The sequence below is a fragment of the Sinocyclocheilus anshuiensis genome, unplaced genomic scaffold (genome assembly GCF_001515605.1).
Source record: "Sinocyclocheilus anshuiensis isolate Anshui unplaced genomic scaffold, SAMN03320099.WGS_v1.1 scaffold1906, whole genome shotgun sequence".
NCBI lineage: Eukaryota > Metazoa > Chordata > Actinopteri > Cypriniformes > Cyprinidae > Sinocyclocheilus > Sinocyclocheilus anshuiensis.
The window spans coordinates 49,859-70,504 of NW_015546187.1; the positions used below are offsets into that span (position 1 = coordinate 49,859).

The 20,646-nt window shown below is 38.0% G+C and overlaps 1 protein-coding gene across 1 annotated transcript in view; it reads left to right on the forward strand.

Moving 5' to 3' along the window:
• LOC107701393 (neural cell adhesion molecule 1-like) overlaps positions 1-20,646 on the forward strand; it is a gene marked incomplete at its 5' end in the record, with an annotated part of 66,205 nt that overhangs the window by 28,325 nt on the left and 17,234 nt on the right. The window contains 9 exons of the mRNA XM_016503392.1: positions 2,610-2,797; positions 3,484-3,580; positions 3,873-4,043; positions 7,256-7,381; positions 8,850-8,864; positions 9,691-9,723; positions 15,341-15,343; positions 19,772-19,896; positions 19,977-20,157. Of these exons, the coding sequence (XP_016358878.1) occupies positions 2,610-2,797; positions 3,484-3,580; positions 3,873-4,043; positions 7,256-7,381; positions 8,850-8,864; positions 9,691-9,723; positions 15,341-15,343; positions 19,772-19,896; positions 19,977-20,157 (939 nt within the window). The remainder of the gene's footprint in view (positions 1-2,609; positions 2,798-3,483; positions 3,581-3,872; positions 4,044-7,255; positions 7,382-8,849; positions 8,865-9,690; positions 9,724-15,340; positions 15,344-19,771; positions 19,897-19,976; positions 20,158-20,646) is intronic.

The following is a 20,646-nucleotide window of genomic DNA, read 5'->3' on the forward strand; positions in this document are numbered from 1 at the left end:
TCGTTGAATAAACATGAGCACTGCACGTTTCAAAATCGAAACCCGGTGCGGGTGTTTTTATATCACTGTATTTATGAAGGAAACTGACTGTCTTCAGAAAATTTTGGATGTCATTTTCATTTCATTTAGCATGTAATGTCTGCTAAAGCAGCGTTTGTGAGCGGAGCGCTGTTTTGTGTACAGCCGTTACCGGGGAAACCTCGATCTCTACCACTCCAACAGTGCCTCCTGCTGGAAGAGAATGAATTTGCATATATATGCCGCCACAAATCTGTGGAAAACACTGGACTATGGTATAAATAAATTCAACAACTGTATAACAGTTTAACTGCAATTCATGTTATAATGTTAGAATTAAAGAACAATAATACATATGCACTTATCTGTGCAGTTACTTTTAAGCGGTTGACATCCTATCTAAAACGTGATTTAGCAAAAAAACAACAACAACATCAACAATAACGTTACCACTCTAATATGTCTTGCAATATCCGTGCGTGCAAAGGATCCTCTTGTTCAATATTCTCGGGGTCTGAATTCAGCTGAAATTGATATGGCAATATTGACGCCATGCTTAACTAAACCGGAGCAGACGGAACTTGCTGCTTTGGCAAGGGGCGTGGCAGTACTGAAACACTGTCTAAGCTGTTCGCCAATCACAATGCACTGGGAAAGCTAACCAATCACATCAACGTTTCGTTTTTCGAAAGGAGGACCTTCATCAAACCCGGAACTAATCGAGCCGTTTGTGCCAGGCTGGGGAGAAATGTATTGTAATAATGTAAATTATGTGAAAAATAATGCATTTTTCCAACCACCGAGCATGAGAGCATGTTCTAGTACACCCCCAAAACAAAATCAAGACTTTGTAAAAGAGCATAATAGGACCCCTTTAAAATCCTTGAAGATTTTTTTTCCATGTTATGGCCAGCTACAGATAGTAATAACTAATAGCTAATATTAATTTTACTAATAATTATAATAAAAAAAAGTACCTCACACACCTGAATCAATCATATCAATCGTAGCTGCGTAGGATGAAATTACAATATAAACTTGAAAAATATAGTTCCCACACATTACTTAAATATTTAATGGGCAACACTTCAGTCAACCAACATTTTCCCCCCTTATAATAAATTATTATTATTATTTTTAAAGATTGACTTTAAGTGTTAGATGATGGCAAACGTGATCAAAAGTAAAGAACAGAAGAAATAAGCATGCACAATTAATTATCCAATACTGGATGATATATACTGTATACAATATGGAGTATAATACTGATAATTAAAAAAAAAAAAACTTTTGCTTAAGAAATTTTAATATTGGTGTTTTTCTAATACATTTTCAGTACACTTTATTTAGTATGATATATTTATCTATTTATTTATTTTACTTAATATGTAGAAAATCTTCATCCATTAAAATTTCATTTTGAAGGTGAAATTGATTCATTGACAGTAGACGAGCTTAAAGGATTCAATTATTACCAGCATTTGATAGGTCAACAGCTACCTAGAGCTGAATTTTAGACCAATGAGATTTTACAGTGGGTGGGATTACCCAGCATGATGTGTAAAATAAAAAACCTAGTCACTGACAAATTGTCCTGTTGCTAATCAAGGCTGATTAGGAAAATAGTGGTTAAGATTTGCATGGAAGAGACCAAATTTATTGTTTGTTTTGTTGCATCATGCCTGGTTAGAACAATAAATGCCATATTTGATGAATGAAAATGAGGCAGTTAATGCTAGAAGTTTGGTCTTTTCATTGCATAAATGCCGTGCGTATTTATACTAGTGAACAAACTCCTAATCTTGTTTATGTTTGTCTCAAATGAAGTATCCAGTAGCATTTAATCTAAGCACTAAATTCTGCTAACAAAGACAGAGTTCAGACCAAAAATGCACCAATTTACTTTTGTTTCTACGATTCTTATATTGCCGTACCATCAGAAATGGAGCACTCTCTTCCCTCAATGTTTTAATTGCAATCTATAGCAAGCAAAGCATTACCGCCCATTTTCGCTCTCATTGTGCTCCCTCCACTGCGTCTGTTTGTATTTGTTTTCACATTAGCGCCGGCGTATGCTGTGAAAATACCAGCCTCCCTCTTCGCATGTTTAGTGCATTTGTACCAGTCGTGTATTGTTGTGATGGGACTAATGACATCTGAAGCTCTGATGAATGTGAGAACAGTATCTCAGCAGGCCTGGAGCTATTCGCACGCAGTCTGTGAGGGAACGCGGGCCCGATCGCGTACGTCACATGAGAATCGTGCCTAAAGTCTCCCCCCAGCATGCTATTCAGGGACGCTGCTCGGAGGAGGGGCCTTTTGAAGCCAGTGAAGCGTGATTGGCTTTTATGCACTGCCGTGAACAGATGTGTTCAACATCACACAGCGCTGTGTTTTCAGCACTCTATGTTTAAGCCCTGGACATTTTGACCTTTAACCAGCTTATCTTCAGAATAAAGGTATCGACGGTAATGAGAGGGGAGGCTTTGTTCTCCCTTAGCGGATATAGATGTGTGGTAGGTAGATGAAGGGTCAGCACTAGCAGCAGGTTTGTTTATTTTCATTTCTATATGCTTTGCCTTTCATCACAGACGCCCCGAAAATCCTGGGCTCAGTAACGGTGTACACGTGGGAGGGCAACCCGGCCAACATCAGCTGTGAAGTGCTGGCTCACCCCAGCGATGTGTCTATTACGTGGCAGCGAGACGGCTTCCAGATGCCTAACGCTAACACCTCCAATATCAAGATCTACAACACGCCTTCTGCCAGCTACCTGGAGGTACGGCCCACGCAGACGCCTTCCTGAGAACATAAACATTCACATAAACCCAGATGGATAAATCTTATAAAACTGGACAAAGAATATGTGCTACTTCATCCCTAAATCAGGAGAAAGACGTGTGTTTTTTATATATTATATTACATTACATTACATTATACATCAGCCCATACATTATCCAAACCCCAGATCCTGGAGACATTCAGTAGGTCCAACCAATATAATGTTTCTTTCTCTTACAGCATAAACCCAAATGCTATTTTCTCATGCTAGTTAGTTTTTGAAGGTAGGAAAGCAGTCACACATTTCATGTGAAAAAGAAATTGAAGTCAATGTATGCAAGAACAATTTGTTAACTTGAAAGATTTGTTCAAAAACAGCTACAATCCAAATGGATTTGAAAACAAGCTTCGTTTTCTATATTATAAATATTTTACCTACCTTATTTATTTTGATTTTGGGGTGAAATGTGACCTGGACCTGTTTTCGTGAGCTTTGCCCAGAAAGGGATAGTGTTGCTGTAGGGCATTACTGCAGCCTTTGCATCTTATCAATATTTTAGCACGGGGAGAACGCTGTCAGAAGTAAATACACATCTAATGGAACAGCAGTGATAAAATGCATGTTTGAAAGATAAATGCTGAGATAGAGACTAGAGGTTAATGCATTCTCTTGATCTGTCCCAGGTCAATCCAGAGTCTCAGAGCGACTTTGGCAACTACAACTGTTCTGCCTCCAATGAGATTGGGACCGAATCCAAAGAGTTCATCGTGATCCCAGCTGGTCTGTTTATCTGTATTGATCTCAAAACAAACACAATATAGTCATTTATGGCAGTAGAAAATCGCATTGACATTGAGTGTTTGGGTGCTTTTTGCTTTTGAGGTACTGTATTTTTGAATTACCTGCAATTGTAGACTTTGTTCAATAAAGTGCAATGCAATAGCTCAAATTTTCCTCTTATAAAAGTGGTGCTGAAGCACAAAGCCGTACAATCAGGCCATATAATCGGGCATAAGCTGTTAAAGTGCAGCTGTCCCACTGCGTATTGTGAAGTGTCTCCCCTGTGGTGCAGATGTGCCCTCGGCGCCGTCCATCACTCAAGTGCAGCCGTACTCCAGCACGGCTCAGGTGCTTTTCGAGGAGCCCGAGTCCACTGGAGGAGTTCCTGTGCTCAAGTACCGAGCCGAGTGGAGAGCCGTGGGCCGAGGGAAAGGGGTGCAACGAGTCTATGAGGTGAAAGACGGTGAGTCTGTCACATGAAATGAGGAAAACCAGCCATATTATGTGGATTATCCACACCACTGCATGGTTTGTAGACTTTAATAATGGACTTATACTGTATCATGGAAGCACAGAATTGTCCTTGTTCGTTTGAAATAAGTATATAATGTAGATATAGTATTTGTTACACACCATTTTGGAAACTATACTTTAAAAATTATGGTAACACTTTAATATAGGGACCAATTCTCACTATTAACTAGTTGCTTGTTAGCATGCCTATTATTAACATATTGGCTGTTTATTAGTACTTATAAAGCACATATTCTGCATGACCATATTCTACATCCCTAATTCTACTCAATACCTAAATTTAACAAATAACGGTGTACACGTGGGAGGGCAACCCGGCCAACATCAGCTGTGAAGTGCTGGCTCACCCCAGCGATGTGTCTATTACGTGGCAGCGAGACGGCTTCCAGATGCCTAACGCTAACACCTCCAATATCAAGATCTACAACACGCCTTCTGCCAGCTACCTGGAGGTACGGCCCACGCAGACGCCTTCCTGAGAACATAAACATTCACATAAACCCAGATGGATAAATCTTATAAAACTGGACAAAGAATATGTGCTACTTCATCCCTAAATCAGGAGAAAGACGTGTGTTTTTTATATATTATATTACATTACATTACATTATACATCAGCCCATACATTATCCAAACCCCAGATCCTGGAGACATTCAGTAGGTCCAACCAATATAATGTTTCTTTCTCTTACAGCATAAACCCAAATGCTATTTTCTCATGCTAGTTAGTTTTTGAAGGTAGGAAAGCAGTCACACATTTCATGTGAAAAAGAAATTGAAGTCAATGTATGCAAGAACAATTTGTTAACTTGAAAGATTTGTTCAAAAACAGCTACAATCCAAATGGATTTGAAAACAAGCTTCGTTTTCTATATTATAAATATTTTACCTACCTTATTTATTTTGATTTTGGGGTGAAATGTGACCTGGACCTGTTTTCGTGAGCTTTGCCCAGAAAGGGATAGTGTTGCTGTAGGGCATTACTGCAGCCTTTGCATCTTATCAATATTTTAGCACGGGGAGAACGCTGTCAGAAGTAAATACACATCTAATGGAACAGCAGTGATAAAATGCATGTTTGAAAGATAAATGCTGAGATAGAGACTAGAGGTTAATGCATTCTCTTGATCTGTCCCAGGTCAATCCAGAGTCTCAGAGCGACTTTGGCAACTACAACTGTTCTGCCTCCAATGAGATTGGGACCGAATCCAAAGAGTTCATCGTGATCCCAGCTGGTCTGTTTATCTGTATTGATCTCAAAACAAACACAATATAGTCATTTATGGCAGTAGAAAATCGCATTGACATTGAGTGTTTGGGTGCTTTTTGCTTTTGAGGTACTGTATTTTTGAATTACCTGCAATTGTAGACTTTGTTCAATAAAGTGCAATGCAATAGCTCAAATTTTCCTCTTATAAAAGTGGTGCTGAAGCACAAAGCCGTACAATCAGGCCATATAATCGGGCATAAGCTGTTAAAGTGCAGCTGTCCCACTGCGTATTGTGAAGTGTCTCCCCTGTGGTGCAGATGTGCCCTCGGCGCCGTCCATCACTCAAGTGCAGCCGTACTCCAGCACGGCTCAGGTGCTTTTCGAGGAGCCCGAGTCCACTGGAGGAGTTCCTGTGCTCAAGTACCGAGCCGAGTGGAGAGCCGTGGGCCGAGGGAAAGGGGTGCAACGAGTCTATGAGGTGAAAGACGGTGAGTCTGTCACATGAAATGAGGAAAACCAGCCATATTATGTGGATTATCCACACCACTGCATGGTTTGTAGACTTTAATAATGGACTTATACTGTATCATGGAAGCACAGAATTGTCCTTGTTCGTTTGAAATAAGTATATAATGTAGATATAGTATTTGTTACACACCATTTTGGAAACTATACTTTAAAAATTATGGTAACACTTTAATATAGGGACCAATTCTCACTATTAACTAGTTGCTTGTTAGCATGCCTATTATTAACATATTGGCTGTTTATTAGTACTTATAAAGCACATATTCTGCATGACCATATTCTACATCCCTAATTCTACTCAATACCTAAATTTAACAAATACCTTACTATTAATAAGCAGCAAATTAGGAGTTTATTGAGGTCATAGTTAATGGTTTGTTAATAGCGAGAATTGGACCTTAAAATAAAGTGTGACCAAAATTATTAATTCAGAAATTGTTATTGTATTGATGTCACATCTGTGGTCACATTAACATACACACACTTCAAAAGTTTCAGGTCAGTGAGATTTTATTTCAAGCTTTTTTTTTTTTTATAAATCTTTTACGCTCACCAAGGCTGCATTTATTTGGTCAAAAATGCAATAAAAATAGTAATATTGTGAAATATTATTACAGTTTAAAATAACTATTTTGTTTTTAATTTATTGTAAAATGCCATTTATTCCTGTGATGTCAAAGCTAAATTTTCATCAGCCAATACTTCAGTAAAACTAAATTGTCTGTTTTTGGGTGTCAGAAACTTATAACTAGATTGAAAGAAAAAAAAAAGAATCAATTTGCAACAAAAGCGTACTGTATTTAATATGCAATTATTTTTATGAACTGCTTGATAAATTTGAATTTGGTTTGCATGTAATGAAACACAAGCAGAAAATAAACAATTGATTTAAAAAATGGCTTTACATACAATTTACTAGAAATTTGTCTCATAAATGGTCCCGTAAGTAATAAAATTGACCCTGTAATATATGTTAAAGGCATAATGAAAATTCTGTTATCTTTTACTCACCCTGTCATTCCAAACCTGTGTAACTTTTATTCTATGTAACACACAGTAGAAGATATTTTTGAGAAATGTCACAGTGTTTATTACAGTGGATGTCAATGGTAACCAAAACTATTAGGTTACCAACATTTTTCAAGGTATCTTCTTTTCTGCAGAAGAAGGAACAACATGAGGGTGAATAAATGATAACAGACTTCTCATTATTGGGTGAAAAATCCCTTCAAGTAATATTTTAGTTATGTTTTAGCTACTTTACGCCTGTAGCTTTAAATGTCAAATGTATTTCCTCATGTTCAGTGGCAAGGTTTTATGTTGCCCATTTAACATGCATGCTGTTGTTTATGAATTAATGAATGGGTTTTTGATTAAATCTGCTTCTCGCTGCTTCCCAGCAGGACTGAGTTCAGTCACAGTCACCGGCCTAAAACCCGAAACCGATTATGAAGTCAAGATGTCTGCCATCAACGGCAAGGGCGAAGGCGACAGCAGCCAGTCAGTGGTCTTCAAAACCGAGCATGTCCGTGAGTATCACGTTTCTCTCTCAGGAGCACATGGTTCCATCAACAGCAGCGCAGCGTGGCGTGACGGCCCACACACCTCTTCACCAGCTAGTGTGAAGTCTTTGGCTGACGCAAACGCTAAAATATACAGTTGTGCTCATGGTGCTAAAGAGTAGGGCGTAATGACTTAAGTAGTTTGAATATTAACATATTTTCAGTCCCTTGACCAATTCTCTCATTTTACTGAATTACAAATCCGGTAAGATAGATAGATAGATAGATAGACTCTGTCACTATTATGCACTCCAGACAGGCTTTGCATGGTTCTTTTTGAGCAGTGTCTTCTTTTGTGCCTCCCTCCCGTACAGGCCAGTATTATGTAGAGCTCTTGATATGGTTGACTGGCTCACCTTTACTCTGTTCTCAGCTGAACTGAACTGAACTCTGTCGCTCCTTCAAAGTAATTGTTAGCCTGTCTGTGGTGTCAGAGTTTTGAAGGACCACCTTTTCTAGGCGACACCAGGGTGGTTTGATGTAGTTGCCAATTTTTGACAACCTATAAACAGTTCCCACTTGGCTATCCCGTGTTTTGCACCTTTTTTGCCCTCATGCAGGTTATGTATTATTCATCGTGAAGAGAAACCTGGTGGCTATTTTAATCATTCATAGGTAGAAGCCTATGGATGTTCTATAAAGGTAAGATAAAAACCGCCACAGCATATTTCTATTATTTTTGACAAGAATATAAAATTGGTAAATTTTGACTTTCAGTGCATAGAAATAGATCACAAAGGACTGAATATTAATGTAATATTTGTAATTGAGTGCAATGAGAACATTGGTCTTGATGCATTTGCAAATTACTGTGTATAAATAATATATGCTTGCCAGGTTTATTGCTGCTAAGCACATTCATATACACTGGTCACATAAATGATTTCTTATAGCAATAATTGATTCATCTACGAGAAATCCGACTGGTAAGAACAGAACATCTTGTTCTCACACAGGACAAAATTCTGCAAACATTCCACAAAACATCAATAAAAATCAATCATAACATGCACACTACAAGAATATTCCTGTGATTTGTGTTGATATTCTCATCTCGTATAAACACCACACACACCTACCCTCTTACTCCCCCTGGTGGTTGTTTGTGTGATGTTTTGGACTTCCAGAGATGCCATTATCACATAATACACTCAACACATTGTGCACTGGGATTTATTTCCTGTCAGTACATGAAACAAAACCCATTTAGTGCCGAAATCTCCAGGATGTAGTCCAGAGAGTAATGACTCTAACTCAGGTAAAGTATGAGTGATGAGTGTATTGCTGTCTGATCGTGTTACCAGCTTTTACCCTTTGACATTTTCAGACTTTTCTTTTTTTCATCCTGTCATTTTATGTGATTTTCTCCTATTTTGTTTCCCATTTGTATGTTTTTTTTTCTTCATTTTTTTTCATTTTCCACTGGATCCCTTAGGGTATTCTTACACAAGTAAGTGTTCATTTCCTCCTGTGGTCATTATCTTTTGATATCATTCATATTTCTTCATATTATCATATTATTTGTTAATATCTTGTCTGGTGGTTATAGGATTTAAAGACCCCATGAAATCAAAATGAGAGTTTTATGGCTTTAAAGGGATAGTTCACCCAAAAATGAAAATTCTGTCATTAATTACTCACCCTCATGTCGTTTCAAACCTGTAAGACCTTCGTATAAGACGTAGCAAGGAGATCGGTAAAATAATCCATGTGACATCAGGGGTTCAACCGTAATTTTACGAAGCTACGAGAATACTTTTTGTGTGCAAAAGAAAAAAAAAAAACGACTTTATTCAACAATCCGTCTCCTCCACCTCCTCCACCCTGTAGCGCCATTTTGGAGAGTATCAGCTGGACGTAAACAACATATGCTGTTCTGTGTCAGCTGCGTCACACGGATACGCTGTTTTCGTTCAGATCAAATCACAACAACGTAGGAAACCGATCCGGCGTGACGTGGGAACATTTCAGTTGTATTGCTATCTATGCAGGGTCAGACAGATCTCAGATTCCATCAAAAATATCTTAATTTGTGCTCCGAAGATGAACGAAGGTCTTACGGGTTTGAAACAACATGAGGGTGAGTAATTAATGACAGAATTTTCATTTTTGGGCGAACTATCCCTTTAACATACACTAAAGCCTACTTCCTGTTTTATTAGGATATACAATAACTTGGCTCGTCATGTGTTCTTATGGGGTCTTTAAGTTCATATGCTAGCCTTTTCCTCAAACAAAATAAAAGTGAAAATTATTTTTTTTCATGTGCTCCCTAGATGGGATTTTTCATTTTCACACTGAGGACACAGGTTTGTTATAGAGCTGTATGATGATCTTCATAGTTATGATTGTATAATATTAAAGGAGTGGTTCACTTCCAGATTGAAAATTTCCTGATAATTTATTCACCCCCATGTCATCCAAGATGTTCATGTCTTCCTTTCTTCAGTCGCAAAGAAATCTTTTTTTTTTTTAGCGGAAAACATTCCAGAAATTTCTCCATATGCTGGACTTCAATGGTGGCCAACGGGTTGAAGCTCCAAATTGCAGTTTCAATACAGCTTCAAAGGGCTCTACGTGATCCCAGCTGAGAAATAAGGGTCTTATCTAGTGAAACGATCGGTCATTTTCTAAGAAAAAATCTAAATTATATACTTTTTAACCACAAATGATCATCTTGCACTAACCCGACCTCATGCATTACGTAATCATGTTGGAAAGGTCACACGTGGTTAGTTCTTTGTCTGTGTACTTCGGTTTCAAAAAGGTAAGGTAAGGTGACAAACTCCATCTCATTTTCTTTTTTATAAAGGGCATTTGACTTTCTTTGCATGTTCGCTTTTTAAACACTAGGTCGGTACTTCCACCCACGTCACGCGTAAGGCTGGATGATTAATCGGAAAGAAATCGAAACCGAAATTCAGAACCTCTACCTGACGTAATTTTCCCATGTCAGTTATTTCGTTATTTGAATCCTGTTAATACTTTCCCATTAAGAACATACTACTGCGTATGTTGTCAGTGCTATACGGACGTGTACGACCGTTTGCGGCAAGCTTTTGTTTACAGTAGCAGGTTGGCATGGCAACTTTTGTATTTGACGGCAATTTGGCGGAGTAGGCATTCTGCGTTGCACTTTTTTTTTTTTTTTTACCATTCATGAGCGCTGCATCTCGTGTTTTAGATGAAAAGACATAGAGTGACAGGACAGGAAGATCCTGAGAGGAAGATCACATGCAACAGTGATCATGACTCATATTTATAACTATGAGGGCAAAATATAAATAAATAAATAAAAATAATTATTCATTAATCGTAATCAAGGTAAAACATTTAATTAATCAAGGTTTTGATGTTGTCATATCGTCCAGCCCTAGTCACATGTGACATTTCCAACATGACTATGTAATGTTGAGGTAGTACAAGACAAGCATTTGTGCTTAAAAAGTACATACAATTACATTTTTTAGAAAATGACTGATCGTTTCGCTAGATAAGACCCTTATTCTTCAGCTGGAATTGGGTAGAGCCCAATGAAGCTGCATTGAAACTGCAATTTGGACCTTCAACCCACTGGCTCCCATTGAAGTCCACTATATGGAGAAAAATCCTGGAATGTTTTCCTCAAAAAATATTGCGACTGAAGAAAGAAAGACATGAACATCTTGGATGACATGTTGGTGAGTATGTTGGTGAGTAAATTATCAGGAAATTTTCATTCTGGAAGTGAACTTTAAAACAGAAACCAAGAAAATCCTTCTGAAGGTAATATAAAGAGTTGATATTACATAATTTTCTAGTTTTGTGGTTGCAAAAAGCCTCCACATTTCTTTATCTTTAGGCAACACACAGTTAATCCAATTATTAGTACACATGAAGTATTTAAAGTTTAGCAACTTTAAATATTTCTTTAGCGATTGAGATCCAGTGTGATGTGCTTACAGTATCGCATGCTTTTTCCAAAAACTAATGCATGATCTTTTAGTATTGTATCAATACTTCAGTGTTTCCTCTGTTTTTCATTGAGAAATATGATTTGACAACTTATCAGTAGTGTTTACTAGAGCAGTCATCACTCTCACAGTTGCTCTTACAGGATTTGAACAAACCTGTAACACTAAGTATTAAACTTGAATATGTAACTTATCCCATACCGTTTGTGCTGAGCACATAAATAACACCTCAAATTGTGCTGCAAAATGTGCTGCTTGTAATTGCTTACTTCACAATGTTGGAAATATTTATTTTTAAAAGCCATGAAGGCGAGCCAATGGATATCACATAAGCAAAATGCAAACTTTGCGCAAGAGTTATGTCGTTGAACGTCTTAATCTCATTCAATTCACTATGCAGAAAGTGAAAGTAAAAACGGAATGACGGAGTAATGATGGAGATTTCGGCATCTGACGCCGCATTCTCTCTCAGAGTCAAATCTACTTCAACATATGCTGATAACGGTATAGCTAACTGTTTTAATTTAGTCCCTTAATATTTCTCTTGTGGCCGTACATAGTGAAAAAAAAGAGAAGAAACGTATTTTGTGTTAAACAAGTTGTTTTGAAAGTCGGTGCTTAAAATAGGCTAAAGCTTTTTATTTCATTGATTTTTATTGATGACTGCAGTGTTAATATTTTCATTATAGGCCTATAATTCATTGTATAATAGACCTGTTTTAAAAAACATGGTAATTGAGGAGTAAAGCCTAATCAGTTGTTATCCTCGCAGCGCATTAGTTATGCGGTAATATTGCGGGGCAAATTCATTGTAATTTTAAATTAATAATTAAAGTAACTTCATAATAATAATAGGCCTAATAAAAATAAGAATGTAACAGGCTTACATTAATTGTAAATGCCAAATCTTCTTAATATTACCAATAATTGATGTTTTTGACAATATCTCTGGCTATTGTCGATACAAGATCATTGTCTTTCGACGCAACCCAGCAAGGGGAGGTTATCGCATTCCCATCCGCTACGCCACTGGCACAACACGTTGCCTGTTATGCGTCATTTGGGCTGTCTTGTTGAGTGCAGTGGCACTGAGAACATTATATTTTACACTCTTTAAGCTCTTTTATTTTCCAAATGTAATAAATGAATCGTTCAGTTTGTAATGCGAACCGAAGGCCTCATACCGAACGGTTCAATACGAATACGTGTATCATTACACCCCTAAGCAGCACACTGACAACTGCTCTGTGAACTTTAGCAACCTGATAGCAACCAACGGAACACCCTAGCAACTGCTTAGAAATGGACTAACTTTAGCATCCAGCTTAGCAACCAGCAAGTTAAGCACCACACAGAACAATTTAGCAAGCACAAAGCAACTGCATAGCAACACCATAGCAACCACCCAAAACAGTTTAGCAGCCACATAACAACACCATAGCAACCACCAATAACACCCTAGAAACTATATAGCAACACAACAAGAAGCACTCACAACAACAGCAAAGCAACTGCTTGGAAATGCTCTAACAACCACATTTAGAACACTTAACAACACTTTAGCAACCACAAGAACACCCTATTAACAACATAGCAACACCTTAAGAACCACTCTGAACAACTTAGCAAGCACATAGCAACAGGTTGACAACCACTGGGAAAACATTAGCATCTGGTGCCATAGCAACCACCAAGATCACCCTAGAGACTGTTTAGAAAGAAAGGCTCCAACAACCACTCAGAACACTTCAACAACCAAATAGCAATGCAGCAGCAACCACCAAGAACGCCATAGTAACCGTGTAATCACCCTAGCAACACACTAACAACCACTCAGAACACTTAGCAAGACTTTAACAACCACTGAGAACACCACAGTAACCACATAGCAACACGCAAAAAAACACTCTGAACAAATTAGCAAGTGCATAGCAACAGGCTGACAAACACTGGGAAAACTGTAGCAAACAAACTGTAGCAACACCATATTGGTGGTGGTTCAGGAGATTCCCCCCTTCTATGTAAAGCGCTTTGAGTGCCCAGAAAAGTGCTATATAAATTGAAGGAATTATTATTATTATATTAACCACACAGAGCACTTTAGCAACCACCAAGAACACCTTTCATACAGCATAGCAACACAAAGAACCACTCAGAACAATTTTTAACTGCATAGCAACATGCTGACAACCAACACCTTGACAACTACTCAGAAGTCTTTAACAACTAGTGCCATAGCCACCACCAGGAACACCCTAGCAACTTCATAGCAACCTTCAAGAACACCCTAGCAACTGCTTAGAAAGACCACTTTGAACAACTTGGCTATAGTTAACAGCCACTGGGAAAACTGTAGCAACCTCATACTGTCGCAACACCATACTAAACCCAGAACACTTTAGCAACACATTGCAACTCCATAGCAACCACCAAAATCAACTTAGAAACAGCATATCAACTCGCTAAGAACCACTTTGAACAACTTAACAAGCACATAGCAATAGGCTGGCAACCACTGGGAAAATTGTAGCAACCAAAAACTGTAGCAACACCATATTAACCACACAGGGCCCTTTGGCAACTCCATAGCAACCACCAAGAACACCTTACAAACAGCATAGCAACACAAAGAACCACTCAACAATTTTTCAGCTGCATAGCAACAAGCTGACAACCAACACACTGACAACCACTTTAACAAGTCTTTATCAACCAGTGCCATAGCAACCACCAAGAACACCCTAGCAACTGCTTAGAAAGAACCAATTTGAACAACTTAGATATGGTTAACAGCAACTGGCAACTGGGAAAACTGTAGCAACCACAAACTGTTGCAACACTGTATTACATCAAAGAACACTTAAGCAACTCCATAGCAACCACCAAGAACACCTTACAAACATCATAGCAACACAAAGAAACACTCAGAACAATTTTTACCTGCATACCAACAAGCTGACAACCAACACACTGGCAACCACTCAGAAATCTTTAACAACCAGTGCCATAGCAACCACCAAGAACACCTTACAAACAGCATAACAACAGAAAAAAAACAGAAAAACTTTCAACTGCATAGCAACAAGCTGACAACCGACACACTGACAATCACTCAGAAAACAACTAGTGCCATAGCAACCACCAAGAACACCCAAGCAGTTGCATAGCAACCACCAATAACACCCTAGCTACTGCTTTAAAATAAATGCTCAACCACTCAGGACACTTCAACAACCAAATAGCAACAACCAAGAACACCCCAGTAACCATGTAACCATCCTAGCAACACACTACACTCTACAGAACAATTTTTCAACTGCATAGCAACACAGTGACAGCCAAGCAGCTGCATAGCAACACCGTAGCAACTGCCACACCACACCAGGTTTTTACAATCACCACTCACGTTTTCTTCAGAATATGTAACAAGTGAACTGGTTTGGGTTAAGGCTAGAGGGTATACAGCTAAAACTACTGGGCAGGCGCACATCAATATAGCGTAATTTTTGTTACAACAATAATTACTGTTTTTGCATTATTGTAAGGGGTAGGTTTAGGGTTGGGGTTGGGGACGTTAATAAAACACAATCTAAGAGGTAGAAAATGTAATTTATTGTTAGCTTCCGGTTTTAGCTGTATCCCTTCTAGCCACAACCTTTCAGTTGTGTTTAAACCAGACCATATGCTCAATCTCTCAGAGGAAATCCTGCTCAGTGTGTCTCTGCTTCTGTGCTCAATGTTGTGATCTTTGTAATTAAAGCCATTTTGAGTTGCTTGGTTTTATGTTTCACTGCAGTTTGCTAACCCTTGACTTGTTCTTCTTTTCACATAGTTACATTTGTGTCTGTATTTTTGTATCTTTCATGCAACCTCTTCCAATTTCCTTTCAACCAATCATGTGCGTGCATATGATGTGACTGTGTCATGTGGCTTGCATGGTGCTGGTGATGTCCTCATCCACACTGACGAGCAGAAGGTAAACACTCGGGCCCGGCTCCATCCTCTCATGTACAGGATTAGCCTTCACTCGCATCGGAATCACCGCATTCATCCCTAAGCAGCCATTATAACTCACTCCTGTCACATTTCTAGAATTAAATCCCCTCAGACAGGTCATGAAAATTCATCCATTCCCAATTTTTAACGGAGACTGTTACCCTTGAGCAACCACTGTGCTCTGACTGCACAAATTATCTTCCGTGGTGAATATGCAATCAGAAAAAAAAAGTTGATGCCGTGTCCTGCCAACCATGGAAATGACATCAAAAGCTCTGGAGCTGAAAAACATTTCCCCAGAGCGATCGCTGGGTACGACGATCTCGCTCTTTTATGTTCAGTCTAAACATTTTGACAGGCAGCGGGTTTACAGACACTCTACACTGACGTCCTTTCATCCTGTGCTGCTTTGGATATGCTGCTACCAGTGTACAATTATATCCAAATTAGGAAAGCCCTAAAAAATGCTACAGTAGACGCTGTGAGTGGTTGATCTCAATGGTTTATTTATTCTCCGGTTTCAAGCATGTTTTCAGTAACTTTCACAGTACCGCATTTCCTTTCAATGCACCTTTGAACCTTTTAGAGGGGTCCTCCTCTCCTCTCCAAAGTTTGTCCTTTGATGTATCGGTTGTTTTGCCTGCATGTAAATTTTATGATGACTCTGTACAGAAAAATATTGCGCCTTTCTTTTCATTGCATAGTTGCTTATTTTGCTTGCACACCTTGAATAATGATGTAGGTTTTACGATGTTTCTGTGATTGGAGTATATTGGTCTGTTTTGCTTGTCTTTTTATAAGACAAAAAGGGGCAAATTTATTTAACAGTTGCGCCATTTTACGTCTTATTCACAAACCACACACAATCTGGTTCAAGCACTTAAATAGTGCCATGTACATTTAAAGTAATAGTTCACCCCAAAATTAAAATTCTGTGATTAATTAGTCACCCTCATAAGACGTTTGTTCATTTTCGGAATACAAATATGGTAATTTTTGATATTCTCTGATCGTTCTTGTCCACTCATTAAAAATCCATGTGACCAAAATTTTCAAAAAGTTCATAAAAACATACCCTACAACCCAATATGTCTGTTTTCATACTAGGCAAAAAACAGTATGTGAGTTGAGTAGTAAGTCTGAATTCATAGTATTCATAAAATAGTGGGCGAAAAGTACCCAGATGACCTACTACTTTCAGCAAGATTCTGAAGTGCGCATTTAATAGATAAGGGAATTTACTATCCCATGATGCCATGGGAGTTGTGAAAGTGACACAACTGATCCCATAGGTCACATGAAAACATGGCACACATTACTTTTTATTAACAGCCGCGAAGCAAGTTCCAAACCACATGCTCAGGTGTGTTTGATTAGGGTTAGAGCTAAAACGATTTTGACGCAGCATCAGGATCGTAAGATGAACAAAAGTCTTATGGTTTTGGAATGGAATGGTGGTTAGTAAATGATAAAGAGTTTTCATTTTTGGGTGAACTATTCGTTTAAGTGTTATTTTTTTAACATGCCTCCTTTCTATGTAAACAAGGGTCATGATAGATTGCCAGTTTAAACTGAATTGACTTTGAAAATTCCAATTTGATTACAGAATTTGAAGTAAGGTATCAAACCGGCTGCAGAATTTCAGTTCGAATTTGAATGCAAGTAAATGAATTTCAAAGAATGTAGCATTTTTTCTTTCAATGTTGTAAAAAATGTTTTTAAAAGTTTATAAAGGCTTATATACCTCAATATCCTGCGGTTGTGGTCAATTCAGCTCAAATTCCAACTGATGGAATTGAAAGCCCAATTCTGCAAACTAGTACTCACTAGCAACCTGCAAATTAGGCCGTTTTGGGGCGTGTTTGAGATATTACCTAATTTGCATAACGCCTTTAGCGAATCTGTTGCTAAAACAACGCAGTCAGCGCGTACAAATAAATGGCGCATTTATTCATTCTTGGTGAATTCCCCCAGAATATCTCAATGTAACTGCCATTAAGATAATGAACATGCAAGTTCATTTGCAAACGTGTAAAACTCTTATTTTTAGTCTCATTTAATTTACTGCTGTTTGCTCCCTTGTGTATGTGATAATTTCATTCACTGTATCCTGTAGGGACAGATGGCCAAGGAGGATGGAATTAATCATGCAGTGCTGCACTTTCATTATTTAAGAGATGAGCGTTTATTGATGACCCTTTAAACTGTCAGTCGAGTAGAATAGCTGCTTTTTAATTGAGCTGATTGTTTGGGATTGGAGCTCCTCGCATCAGTTAGTGGGTCTTCTGCCATTTTACGTGCTGCACTTTTATGACCTCAGAACACATTAAGATTAATTACTGCATTTTTATCACATCTCATTCAGTTTTTGCAGTTACGATAGTGTTTTGTAGGAGAAGATCCATAGAGAGTTGATAATTTCACTACTGCATAGACAACATTTATATGATAGTGAATAATATCGGACTAAACAAGAAGTACAAACAAAATGAAAGAAAAAAGACCTGTAAATTGAGTTGTGTGAATGAAAGTGTCTCTCTCATACAGTCTAATAGCTAATTACTGCCTTAATGAGAGTAAATGCCTTCATTTTTCCATCCACAGTGTACATGCATAGCTTCTGCCTGCAGTGTTGTTACGTGTCACTCTGCGGCATCAAACTAATGTAGTGAATCAAATGAGCATTCGCTGGTCATTAAAATGAAATGGATCATGATGGCCCGTGAAGGAGAGGCCTCAGTGAACAGCGCCATAGAAATATTCCCAATTCACAGTGCGCTAATACACATGACTGCTCTATAGGGATGTTCACAGTTCACCGTGACCTCCAAAAATCAGCCTACTCATCTAAGGAGCCACAGCCAAGCAGCACATGTCTTATTATTCTATTACTCGCTTATATGGAATCATTGGCGTGTAGGAGGCTAAGAATAATGGCAGTTGGAAAATTGCCAACATTTTAATGCACGTAATTAGCGGTTGACTGGCATTTCATTGGCCAGAATTGATATTTTCAGATCTGGGTTGCCAATAGTGTAATGCTGATATACATAATACAATTTTAAAGCTTTTTTTTGTTTGTTTGTTTCAATATTGAATCAAGTCGAATGGCATGAATTTGTAATTTAATTTAATTGAATAAAAAAAGCTGAATTTTAACATTTATTGAAAATTGTATTGCTTTAATAATATTGTTATGAGTTATTTGTAGTTTGGAGTGACTGCCTGTTTATTTGAACAATAACAGATGGAGGACTGTTTGAAGAAACCTGTTTGAAAACCATATTTTATTTTTGGTGCTTTTTTCACAGTTATGTTATTCAACATACTGTAATTGACAATATTATCAGCCAATGCCGAAAATCTCAAAATAGCCAGATATCACCCTATATATCGACCTGTTACTGCACATAATAATGCCAATATTTAATGCTGATTTTCCTTTCTTGTTTGGACATTTCTTCCTTTTACACATATTCATTTTTAAAGGGATAGTTAATCTAAAAATGAAAAATCTGTCGTCATTTATTCATCTTTGTCATTTCAAACCTATAATGCTTTTGTTCATCTTCAAAACACAAATGAAGATATTCTTAATGAAACTTGAGAGTTTTGTCCCTCCATTGCAAGTCCACAGAACCCAAACTTTTAAGCTTCAAAAAGTTTATAAACATATCATAAAAGTAGTTCATATGAATCAAATGGTTTAATCAAAGTCATCTGAAGTGACATGTGAAGTCACGTTATATGATGAACAGATTTTATTTAAGCTTTTATTCATACAGTGCATTCAGAAAGTATTCAGACACCCACTTTTTAAAAATGTTATGTTGCAGCCTGATGCTACAATTGTTTAAATTCATTTTTTTCCTCATTAATCTACACTCCGTACCTCATAATGACAAAGGGAAAACTGAATTTTAGAAATGTCTGTACATTTATTTAAAAAAAACCTGAAATTTCAAATTTTACATAAGTATTCAGACCCTTTGCAACAACACTTGAAACATAGCTCAGGTGTCCCATTTCTCTTGATTGTTGCTGAGATGTTTATACACCTTGATTGGAGTCCACCTGTGGTAAATTAAATTGATTAAAATGACTTTGTCATTATGAGGTACGGAGTGTAGATGAATGAGAAAAGAATTAATTTAAACAATTTTAGTCTGAATATTTTCTTAATGCACTGGATCTAAATGCATAGAGCACATCCAATATGATAAACAGAAGCTTGTTTGATGTACAGATTTGGTGGATGATTTTGGTTTCAAAGATGAAGCAAAGTTTTACAGGTTTGTAATGGCATGAGGGTAAGTAATTGGTGACAGAATTTTTTATTTTTGGGTGAACTGTCCCTTAAAATTCCCATGTTTTTTCTCACGTCATTGTAACTGGTTTGTTGTTGTAGGAGAACCAAGTCCTCCTATACTAGAGGGCACCCTACAACCCAAAGGGAATTCTCTCAAAGTGAAATGGACCAAACAAGATGATGGAGGGTCACCAATCACCCATTATTTGGTCAGATACAAAGCTGTGAGTATCCAAATATGAATATATTTTAAGTGATCCTTCTTATTTTGGTTGCAAGTTTCATGCTTTGCCATTGTACACAGAGGGAAGACTCTGACTGGAAGCCCGAGATTCATCTGCCCAATGTGAGCGAGTATGTAATGCTGATTGGGCTGGAGTGGGACACCGAGTATGATGTGTTCGTGGTGGCAGAGAACCAGCAGGGCAAGTCCAAGCCCGGCACTCTGACCTTCAGAACCTCATCGGAGCCTGCAGCAACCACAGGTAACCACCATCCGTCCCTCCCTCCTCCTCTCCTTCCATCCCTCCTTCTCTGTGTTCACCCTCGCCGCCGGTCTCAAGCACACTGATTTTAACAGCTGACTCAGAGCTGTAATGACACCAAACATGTGAATGCAGTGTGGGCCATCACTTACGCTGCATGATAAACAGTGAGTCATGCTACATGGCAGATCACGAAACACACGGACAAAACATTTGGCGGGTTCATATGGGATTTTTTATGCCATATTTCTATAACGTAAGATTAGTGCGAGACAGCTATACCAGAGCTGGCCATTTGAGCTGTTTTAGATGTAGCCAAATATGTAAAGTAGGGGAAACAGAAGGGCAGTTTTGATCACAAACAAGCGTGATGACAATTGTTCAGCAAATGCTCATTAGAGTTATTTTTCTGCTTGACAAAATTTTTTTTAATATATATACAGTGGGTACGGAAAGTATTCAGACCCCCTTAAATTTTTCACTCTTTGT